This window comes from Populus euphratica, unplaced genomic scaffold, assembly GCF_000495115.2.
Source record: "Populus euphratica unplaced genomic scaffold, PopEup_1.0 scaffold109.1, whole genome shotgun sequence".
Taxonomy (NCBI): Eukaryota; Viridiplantae; Streptophyta; class Magnoliopsida; order Malpighiales; family Salicaceae; genus Populus; species Populus euphratica.
Window position 1 is genome coordinate 440,015 of NW_011499999.1, and position 10,887 is coordinate 450,901.

Genomic DNA, 10,887 nt, shown 5'->3' on the forward strand with positions numbered 1-10,887 from the left:
ACACACCATAAGAGAGAAAGAAGAGAGGGTGAGAAGAGAGTAATCCCACAAAATTGTGAGGTATTTGTGAGATAGTAAGTGAGGTGTTTTCTCCTAATAATAGAGAGATTTTTGTTGTTCTCCTATTATTAGAGAGAAGTTGTATTCCCACATTACTTAGTAAATCCTTCTATACTTGTCCGTGGACGTAGCCAAATTGGGTGAACCACGTAAATTCTTGTGTGTCATTTCTCATTTTATCTTGTCCCTTACCTTTTATCTTGTCGGGTTTGCATGCCAGCATCCTAACACAAAGTATGGCATCGGAAGCGAGGTGTCAACTTTCGGGGATGTATACAGCTATGGCATCCTACTGCTGGAGATGATTACTGGGAAGAGACCTACAGATAGCATGTTCAGAGATGGACTAGAACTTCACAGTTATGTTAAAATGGCCTTACCTGACCGTGTAGATGATGTCGCGGACCCGAAACTTCTGACAGAAGTTGATCTGGGAAAAGGCACTGATCAAATCGTGGAGTGTTTGATTTCAATCAGCAAGATAGGAGTGTTTTGCTCAGAAAAGTTTCCTAAAGAGAGAATGGACACTAGCAATGTTGTAGCTGAATTGAATCGAACTAAGGCCAATTTTCTTTGAAGGCATGGACTGCTATCCTACAAGAAGGTTCTTGCCCTGTAGTGTCCAGACGACTTCAAAGTGAATGGTAAGACATGAAGAATGGAGTCTAAATATTGTAACTTGCGTATTTGCATCAGCATGAGTCCTAGCTAGCTACTAGTGAGAAGTGTCCCCGAAAGAGCACAAAACCTGTATAAGTGCCTGGTCTAAAATTAGGCACTCTCCTTTTACATGTCGACTCTTATAACCTTTTTGTTCTGTTTTTGCTCTATTATGATGACTGCAGATTACACAACATTGCCCTGCTTTAATATTTATCTATTCATGCAAAAATAAACTTTATAATATTGATGCAAGATATTTTCCCCAAATTTGGATCAATCTAAAATTTTGCTAGGAGATCGAAGAAGCCCAATTTTCTATAAGCTTAAATTTTCATAGCCAACTAAAAGCAATCAAGCAGGTCTCATGACCTGCTACGAGCCAAACCCATAAACAGGAAAAAACCCAAACTATACAACATAACTGAACTTCCATCAGCAACAAAATTCAGTAAAAGAAGGATCGTTTTGAGCGTCGAACAGCAATTTGGTCATTGTGTAGTCTCAACTGAACTGAATGAACTCGCATCATTGAAGATTCTGGCATTCCTTTCTCTCCCAACAAAAATAAACAACTCCACGCCAAGCTAATCTCAAAATAATAGAAGGAAAGCACTTTTTTGTGCAGACTTTTCATGGCATATTCAAATTCATCAGCCCAAACCCCCCCCCCCCCCAGACTTGTGAATTCTGCAACAACTGAAGAATAGAACCCCATACATTATTTGTAAATGGACAAGCACAAAACAAGTGATTTCTATCATCATTATCCTGATTACATTACATAACACAAATAGAGGATTCCACATTTTTATTTTTATTTTGAAATACTTACCCATGTATTATTTCTACTTAACGTAAGTGGTATTTTCTTAAACAGTTCAATTAGGAGGTTAGACTATTTCGTTGGTAGTGCTAAATCTGGATCATGTCTCGGTTGTATAATGAAGTAGCCAAATGAATCTTTTTTGTTTTTTTATACTACAAGTGGTATTTTCTTAAACAGTTCAATTATTGTATGTTTCTCTTTTCTCAAGGTGGATGGATTTTATCTATGTTGTGCTGAATTAAGTCTAATGGGCTGAAAGTTAAGTGGTTGGTTGACACTAAAGACGGAAAGACGGAGACAGTTAGGATAGTTGCTGTTTTTTTTATTAAAAAAATAAAAAAAAAATTACTTAAAAATATTTATGGAAAAAAACATATTTATTTTTATCTGCATTTTTTCTCATTCGATACTAACCAAGCCCAGCCTAGGTGTCCGTAACAACTTCAGGCAAGGAAAGGGTACAAGAGAAGCTAGACTGCCCACTAGAGTTCTTTCTGGATGAGACGAATGCGTGTCCTGAGACGTCTGCTTCGGAAGTACAGCGAATAAAAAGATGGACAAGCACATGTACCACGACACGTACATTAAGGTGAAGGGTAATGTCTTAAAGTACAAGAGAGTTCCAATGGAGAGTATTCACAAGTCCAGGGCTGAGAATGCTAGAGAGATGACTTTGTCTGACAAGTTGGAGGCTAAGAGCGCAAGGAGCATTGGGCAGAGGTAAAGTTAATTCAAAGTATGTTCTAAATCCATTCAGGACGAGGGTGCGACTCCATTCACTCACTCTTGGCACGCATGAAACTTTCAAGAACTTCAACTAAAACTGAAACAAATATTTCCAGAAGTTTAACAAACTACTAGAATATTTACAGCAAGTTTAACAAAAAAAACTAGATCAGTAATCAGCACTATAGGATTTCCTAAGAAGAAACTGGAATTCATGCCAAGAGGCATATGCTACACGGATGGAACTAGATTACCAGCTTTATCTCATATGCTACATGGATGGACCTAGATCGGTAACCATAAGAGACTACTACTCCGGAGAGTGGCAACCTCAAAATCTATGGAAGTGAATATCGTCCCCTAGAAAGAAAGAACTCGAAATCAGGATGTCTGTTTATGGATGTCTGATTTCCCTTGTTTACTACAGCTCTGGCAATAAGAGATGCTGTCTTCCCAAGGGTTTTCAACCGCTCCTTCAGAATTACAGAAGGGTTCGAGATTGGTGTTCCTGCTGCCTGGTTTACACTGTGCCGCAGCTGGAACCAGCATTCACCCTGTTCATTCAGCACACAAAGCACATTTGGGTCAAGAGCATAAATAGGATGGGTACACATGCACACCCACCCACCCCACACACAAGAACAGCCACTAATCAAAGTCCAAAGCCAAGTTATGACAGTTTTGGATGCTTTTCCACTATTTAAGATTATTCCAACTGCATTTGACCTCTGTACAGTAAGAGTTGAAAGCTTTGCTACTGAATAATTTTAACCATTCAAAGAACATACAAAGGGCATTTTCAAAGTGTGTTACACAGACACCCAATGAATTTAAAAGAGAAAAACTGTTTAACTCTTTAATATTTTGTTGCCTGTAAAATGGTTAATTCAAAAACAAGAGCTGGAAAGATAACAAACTTCTACATGTATTTTCCACACGGAGAAGCATAGCAATGTATAAGAAGCCTGTCACTAGGCTAAAATACTTCCAAAGAAGCCTATAATATAATAAGAGGACTGAACATGCAAGGAGATCCCATCTCATCAGCAGACATTCAAAACGGATCATGGACTCTCATCAATCATTAAGCTTAACATCTATCATAATTAAAGAAAAATATCTTAAGGTTTATCATATTTAGGTGGACAGCATAACAACCATTACATCCAAAAAAAAAAATTGCTGAAGAAATGGGACACCAAATTAATAAATAACAGGCTTACCTTGGTAATAAAAATATAAATTAAAATTAAAGTTGATGGTGATTCAGTTTTTTTATCCCATGCAATTGCATATGCTGCATAAGCTGATTGAAATCACCGACTTCTTAAGTCATTTAACACTTGCATAAGCAATTGGGGTTTGCCAGTGGACATGGAAGTTTAAAGTTGAGAAACGAAATAGAGACAACCCGCTTCCACATTCAATTCAATGAAGTTTATTAGCATCATAACAATCACACCATTACGCAATGAAGTCTATAGAAGAACATCATTTATAACTACCTGAGCATTGTAACTCTGAAGTCCCACAACTGGAGAAACTATACATGCATCCTTACTCGCATAATCAACTTCAGCACTTTTACAAGCCAAATGGCCAAGTGAATGGTAAGTCAAAAATGCAGCTCGAAAGTGGCCATCTGGTATCCTATATATAGGATACCATGCCACCGAGTACCTGAAAACATATCACATAACACATCTATAACACGTCTATAAAATTTCTCTTGGCATGATTCAGTTATATAACAAGCTTCAATCCTATTAATGCACAGAATGACATTCAAGCTAGTCTTTTGTTTCATAACCAAAATGAGAAATGTGAGGCTAATTCCTAGAACTAGTTTTGTTACCAACCAGGATCTGGGGTGCAAGTCATGGAGATTCAGAGAGGCCAAATTAGTTGGTTCCCCATACATTTTGTAACGAGAAGACACATCACCTCTAGCAAGTTCTTGTATCCTGAAATTAACAGAATCAGTATGGAGATCCATCTGAAAGCTCCAGTAATATGTTAACTACAACTTCAAATAAGAGGTAAAAAGAGTACTTACTTCTCATATAATGGTCGTCTTTGCTGAGGTTGTTCCGATTCAAAGTATTCAAAGAGTAACTCTGCACTGTCAGAACATGTGAAGTCAACTGATTGAGCTACAGCTGTGGTACGAGGCTGAGGAATCAGTAGAGAAAATATTGGAAGATGACCAACATCAGAGTTCTCTGATGATTCACTAGCCTTATATGCATCAGAAATTTCATGATCAGGAGCACTGTTCTTATTGTTTATCGGTTGACTTGAATGGTTTTTGAACAATTGAACTGCTGATAAAAAGGGAACAAAATAGCCATGAAATGAAAAATGATCTAAGCCCCCACCATTTGAATTCTCACATTCTTCTGCCCTTACTTCCAAACCATAATTCCCATGTTCTTCATACCACTTCCAGATGCATCCCAATGGGATATTTGGTATCTCATGTCTGCATAGTGATGCACCAACAAGCCGGTCATCCAAACAAGTCTGGCAGCTTGATAAACTGGGAAAATTAATAACTGGAGACGATAAATGAAGAAATCTTTCAAACTCGGCAATTGGACCACCAGTGGCCATCTGAATAGCTTCAGATTCCATCTGTACTCTGCAAGCATCCTTCACAGCTTGCATTATCTTTATTGATTCATCTTCAAAAGCTGAAAATTGTTGGTAAGAGGATTCACTAGTTAAAGCATCAGCTGCAACATGCTTCTTGTTGAGCTCATCCATCCAAAGAGTAGAATTCTTCAACTTTTGAATATGGTCATCTTCTTGGGGAAAACAACCTGCATTTCCTGAATCCTGGCACGTGCCCAACATCAATGAAGAAACAAGGTCTTGAGAATCAAAATTGGCTTTGTCTTGAACATTTCTCAAGGTGAGATCTTCACCAGCTGGTCCTTCAGAAGGATCAGGTGATGAATTACCAAATCTAGAAGAGGTGGTCAATTCAGGATCTTTTAGCCCAATAGGTATCCACTTCTGCATTACTGGTCCAGAACTATGGTTTTGCTTACAGTACTCAGCAACTGTAACTTCTTTTTCCAATTGGGGAACTTTATTAAAAAAAAGATGAGGAAGATAAACTGGAGGAGTCACCTTAACCGCATGCTGCCCCAATGAGTTGCACAACTTTGCTGACAAGCTACCTCCATTTTCTGCATGGCAATGTCTTGCGCTGGAAACAGTATCACAAGTACTTTGAAGTGGCTGTAACGCATCTGGGGAAACTTGTGTGCTGTTAATTGATTCTGAATTCACGCATTCAACTCCACTGGGATGGAATCCAGCAGTTAAACAACTATTCAGAGAATAAGTTCTTGAAATAGATTTCCCTCCTTTTTTATCATTCACTTGACCTGTGAGATCAAATATTTCAGGCTGTTGCACGCCAGTCTTTGCATGTGCATTAAAGGTGGCCTTGTTGGAACTATAGCCCCTACCATGACAGCTGTACTCTTGTTTGGAACCTGGACTACTTTTCCGTTTCAACTTCTTAGTAACCTTGTCTTTTGGCAGTTTTTTTCCCTCAGTTCTGGATGATGAATTTACATCAGAGACAGTACAGTTCCTTTTAAGTGATGGAGCCTCTTTCAAAGTCAAGTCAGATAGGAAGCACGCATGAGATATCTTCATTTTCAGGCTGCATTCATCTGCTGTGTCATTCCTCTGAACTTTTTTCCACACAGAATGGTTGTTTTCCTTCCCTGTCCGGCCATGCAAATTTTCAAAACCTCCATATTTGTGGGCACTTGCACTACTCCTGGGCAATGTTTTTATTTGCTTGCCTTTTTTGCCTGACATAAGCAATTGTGCGTCACTGCAGCTAAAATTTTGACCACGATGCCTTGAGCCCTCAGTTTGGTGATAGGTATCTACAGCACCATTTAATGAATTGTTATGAGATAAAGAACCCTTCTTGGAATTGAAACCTGGTGCTTCTAAAACACTACTTCTGCTGCTACCTTCATGATATGTCTTTACATGATGACTATCATTAATGCCATCATCACTGTTTGAACCGATAGATAAATAATCAAACACTAGGGAGGAATCAGAAGCATATGAGAAATCTTTGGATTGTGTATCATCACAACAGCTGATCTGACTTGAGCACTGCACCCCAATGTCAGAGAGGGAAAATCCCTCTCCTTTTGTCTGTAAAGTGATTTCTGAATTAATCATCTGATGCTCCCCAGGAAAATTCTGAGCTATAGAAGGTATAATGGGCTCCACTGTAGCAACCTCATCAATGTTGGATGTGCAGATTGGCAATGCTTCAGAAGTGCTAAATATTGAATCACCCTCAAAATTGTTCTGGCTACTGCTACCATCTGGAGATGAAACATCCAATGCTTCAAAAGTTTCCACTATAGCCACTTCATCAATGTTCGACATGCATATTGCTGGGGCTTCAGGACTGCTAAATCTAGTGTCACCTTCAAAATCAATATGGTTACTGCTAGCATCTCTGAGTGAAACTTCTGGTGAAGTTGCGGAGCATGTTAGTTCATCTCCAAAATCATTATAACTACAGCCTTTGGAGGTTGAACTTCCTTGAGCGTACTCAGATAAAACTTCAGGTTCAGTTGAGCCAGTATCACTTGAAACTCTTTTGTTCTGTTTTCCCCTCCTCCTGGTTTGTGGTTTACATTTTTTCTTTTCGGACTTGTCTACATTAGAACTATCAATACAAGCTTCACATGAACTAAGAGCATTACATCCTTTTGTGGTTGAATAATAGAAATCAGGGCAAGTAACAGAACTCTGCGATGCAGGATAGTCAGACAACTCATTTGATATAGTCGCTTTATTGGAACCCTTATTTTGAGACTGATGCCATGCACCAGTTTCAAGAAACGCTCTGGTGCATGGCTTAATGGAATGAGGTACATCAGGTTGAGGCCCCCTCCGTGCTTTAGGATGATCAGCCCTGAATGCATTCCTAGGTGGCATCGAAACTAGTTGCAAACCATCCATATTCACCAGAATTCCAGATCCAAACCAATTATGCTGATAGAAATGTTTCACTTCCAGTGCAACAATCCTCCACTATTCATCTGATTTGAGCATAAGTGCTGTTAAGATAGCACCTATGGCAAATAAATAGACAAAAACCAATGTCAAATCACAACTGCATTAGCAGCCTATGCTCAATTAGAATGCTGCACCAAAATAGAAAACCGAAGACTCAGGTGATGCAAGCACTCTAGGGAAAATGAGCAAAATGATTAAAGTAAATGAAACAAGAATTGTCAGAACTTGCAACAAATTTTCTCATTGTTATTTATACATCCAAGGAATCTAACTCAAAATCCAGGCAACAAAAGAGCCAGAATTGAGACATGTCTACCTTTAAGCTACTCGCAAAAACTTGAAAGACCCAATTGCCCCCTTGATGAAAAGGAAGTTGACACCACTTGTCAGCAGGACTAGTGTCGTCTCTTTGCTCCACCTGAAAAACAAACACCTTTTACAAACATTGCTGCTCAAATTTAATGCTAAAAATATTGGAAACATAAGAAACAGCAGACAAGGTGCACATTTTATCATGATAGTGGAAATGCAGAAGTAACTAACAGAAATGAACTTGGATGTATCTCAAACTATGGTAACTAGCAAAATTAAATTGGATACTACAAAAAAAAAAGGGGGGGAAAGGTTAGAATACTACAAAACCTATGTCATTGATCATGGAAGATGTCCTAGGAAATTATTGTTCTCGTGGGTATACTTGCATTATTAATTTTCACAGAAGGGTGCGTGTACCCAAAACACAGACTGGCAGGTAATTGTAAGACAACCCTGTCAAACAAACCAGGAAAATAGCTCCATATTGAGGGCAGAAAGTTGCTTCACAAAGTGATTGCAGTAACTAGGTTCATGAATGTCCATCTAACATAATAAGAGGTAACAAGATGATGCAGCACAGCCAAAATCTGCAGCTCTATCTCTTTCTCCATCTCTTAGAAGCAAACGTACATTAGACACTTTAATTTCTCTGGCACATCTGGTAGGCCAAAAGCTCATGATAAAAGCTTACATTAGCGAACATGCAGCGTTTTCTAACTCTCAACCATGCAGTAAATGAAGCCATGCACCATTATCCCATTTTAAACCCCATCGAAAGTTCCTTCTTGTTTATTTAACCCAACTCAGATTTACCATCTTTGAGAATGCATTAACTAAGAGATCGCATGACATCTAGGAACAGAATCTTATGTTTGTATCTTGCCGACAAATTTCCAATGACAAACAACTTCACCTACCAAACAAGCCAAGCAATCATTAACATAAAACCTAGAATTAAGAAGTTAATCAATTATGTACGACAAACAAAAAGTTGACAAATGATTTGTGAAATACGACAAGTAGGGGCTGCACAAGTCAAATTGATCATACAACAAATGGTAAGTTTACGGCAACAACGTCAATTAAGAGAAACAAGACAATGTTTACCTAGTAAGTTAATCAATCCCATACACAAAAATAGAAAATTTCTCCACAGAAATGGCAACCTACCAGCTCATTCCAGTACAAAGAAGCCAATTCTTCAAAACAACATAACACATGAATATTACATGATCAAACAGATGACTAAGGTTATCCAAATCTAATCAAAACCATGCCCATATCGTTTCACATTAACAACAACAGCAAGAACACCATGTGACTAAAAGCAAAACAAGATATACCATTTATAATGGTTAACTCCATTTATTTGAATCTACCACAAACAATAAAACAACTAGCTCAATAAAGGAAAATAACAGTGAACCAAAAGGAAAAACTTGTAAATGCTCAGTGACTCCAATCCAATCATCTCAAAAATTAATTATGAGACCAGAAGACCTAACAAACAGGACAACGATTCTGTTACCAGTCAAACCCCATATTTCTTGTCTAAAACAAAACTAACAACATATGATCCATACCCCGGAAAAAAAAAAAAAGAAAGATAAAACCTAGAAGAACAAAGAACAACAAGAAATTGAAAAGGACAGTAAAACTCACCAGGAAATAAAAAAGAAGTTTATGAGACCCAACCCGATCAAAACAAAAGCAATGAACAAATCCAAAGAAAACCCACCAAAACAAATAAAATAAAAATTAAGAATCTAAGAATTTAAAGCTGGTTACCAAATTTGAATAAAAGAGTCCCCAAAAAAATCTGTCTAAAAGTGAAAAAAATACAAAAGGGTGTCCCCCAAATATAGCAGTGAGATACAAAGACCAATAAAGATGAAGAGAGTCAGTTACCACCACCGCCACCACAGAGGCAAGACCAGCTATACTTGTCAATGATTTTACCATTTTTAGACCTTTATGTTTAAAAACAAAGAAGACCCACCAATCCATACTCTTGCTAATTAATATGTCTACAAATATTGATTATTAAATCACATTAATTAATATCAAATCATCTGCACTAATGTTTTATCCTTTTTCTAAAGATAAAGAAAACAAACCAGAAACGGTCGCTTCGTGCTGCTGCTTTCTTACTTCTTTCCTTGCTTTCAACAGCTCTTTACCCTTTGCTGTCTGCTTTTTAAATTAAATTTTGTTTTTTTGCAAAGAGATGAGAGGTGAGTGACCTGCTTTTGGTGCTTGGAATCTTTAAAGATGATTACTTTTACTTGGAAGAAAGGTGAGATCATTCATATGAGTTATACTTATTGTTGGTGATCCTAGTGGGAAAAAAACACATGTAATAAGATTTATGATAACTTCAATAATACTTACTGAGATATAATTAAGGGTATTTTAGCCTAAAAATCTACTACTACGACGTATGTTGGGGCATCCTTTGAGTATCGATAATTCAACTCTCTTATTGCAATGTATTTTTATCAACATGTATTTTATAATATTGAATTATGCTAATTTTAAGTGTAGATTATTATTATTATTATTATTATATGGTGCTCCCCCCAAAATAATGATTAGATGGGACCCTTATGTTGAGTCATTGTGAAAAATGTTGAGGCCTTATCATCATCATGATGTATCTTTTTTTGTTAATTCATGGCGCGTACAAATCACAATAAAAAATTTAATAGCAAGTGATGTTTGTTCACGCGATACAAATTATATTTTTTAAAGAAGTATTATACAAAAATTAATTTGGAACGCACCATAGTTGATGTAGTTAAATACAATAAACCTAAATTAATTAGATCTAGTTCAATTCAATTAATCTTAATAAGAATCCTTCATCATCATGTATCTTTTAATGCATCATTCATTCATTATATGTAGTGAGCCAATTTGTTGATTTAAAATCTTATATAAATTAATTTTTATATTAAATACAATTAACCTAGTCAAACTTAACTAACTGAGTGAAAATTTGAGTGATATTTGATTTGATTTTTTAATTTTTTTTCCCTAAAATGATGTTGCTCATACTTTTTTGTCCTTTTAAAGAAAACAAACTTAATATAAGGCTCCGTTTGTTTGTAGGAAAGTTGTTTCCTTTTGGAAAATGAATTCCGGGAAAAGTGAATTCCTGGAAAATAAATTCCAGAAAAGTATTTTTCAATATTTGGCAGTGTTATGAAAAATAAACTGGAAAA

General features: G+C 36.9%; 2 protein-coding genes across 5 annotated transcripts in view; one reads left to right on the plus strand and one right to left on the minus strand.

The window, feature by feature from the left end:
- Nucleotides 1-752, plus strand: part of LOC105140795 (probable LRR receptor-like serine/threonine-protein kinase At3g47570) — a 6,127-nt gene extending 5,375 nt beyond the window's left edge. Inside the window, exon 2 of the mRNA XM_011047775.1 lies at nucleotides 294-752. Coding sequence (XP_011046077.1) covers nucleotides 294-637 — 344 coding nt within the window. The 3' untranslated portion in view covers nucleotides 638-752. The remainder of the gene's footprint in view (nucleotides 1-293) is intronic.
- Nucleotides 753-2,339: 1,587 nt separating this feature from the next.
- Nucleotides 2,340-10,144, minus strand: LOC105140796 (uncharacterized). Of its 4 annotated transcripts, XM_011047780.1 has the most exons (7): nucleotides 9,781-10,144; nucleotides 7,665-7,766; nucleotides 4,332-7,404; nucleotides 4,135-4,239; nucleotides 3,781-3,955; nucleotides 2,655-2,829; nucleotides 2,340-2,623 (listed from the first exon to the last, which is right to left on the minus strand). In XM_011047780.1, exons 3-7 carry the CDS (start codon nucleotides 7,289-7,291, stop codon nucleotides 2,607-2,609), a joined length of 3,432 nt encoding a protein of 1,143 aa, XP_011046082.1. In that variant the 5' UTR covers nucleotides 7,292-7,404; nucleotides 7,665-7,766; nucleotides 9,781-10,144; the 3' UTR covers nucleotides 2,340-2,606. The 4 variants fall into 4 exon arrangements, with proteins under 4 accessions (XP_011046082.1, XP_011046078.1, XP_011046080.1 ...); XM_011047776.1 differs by having other exon boundaries at nucleotides 2,348-2,829; XM_011047778.1 differs by lacking the exon at nucleotides 9,781-10,144 and adding an exon at nucleotides 9,572-9,768 and having other exon boundaries at nucleotides 2,348-2,829.
- Between the last annotated feature and the right edge of the window lie 743 nt (nucleotides 10,145-10,887).

Bases quoted from the DNA above. Each gene is read 5' to 3' on its own strand.
- LOC105140796 (XM_011047776.1), bottom strand. From the start codon at position 7,291: ATGGATGGTTTGCAACTAGTTTCGATGCCACCTAGGAATGCATTCAGG. The intron at 3,956-4,134 runs GTTGGTAACAAA...ATATGTTTTCAG, and splicing joins GACTTGCACCCCAGATCCTG to GTACTCGGTGGCATGGTATC. The intron at 2,830-3,780 runs GTAGTTATAAAT...CTGAATGAACAG, and splicing joins TTCAGAGTTACAATGCTCAG to GGTGAATGCTGGTTCCAGCT.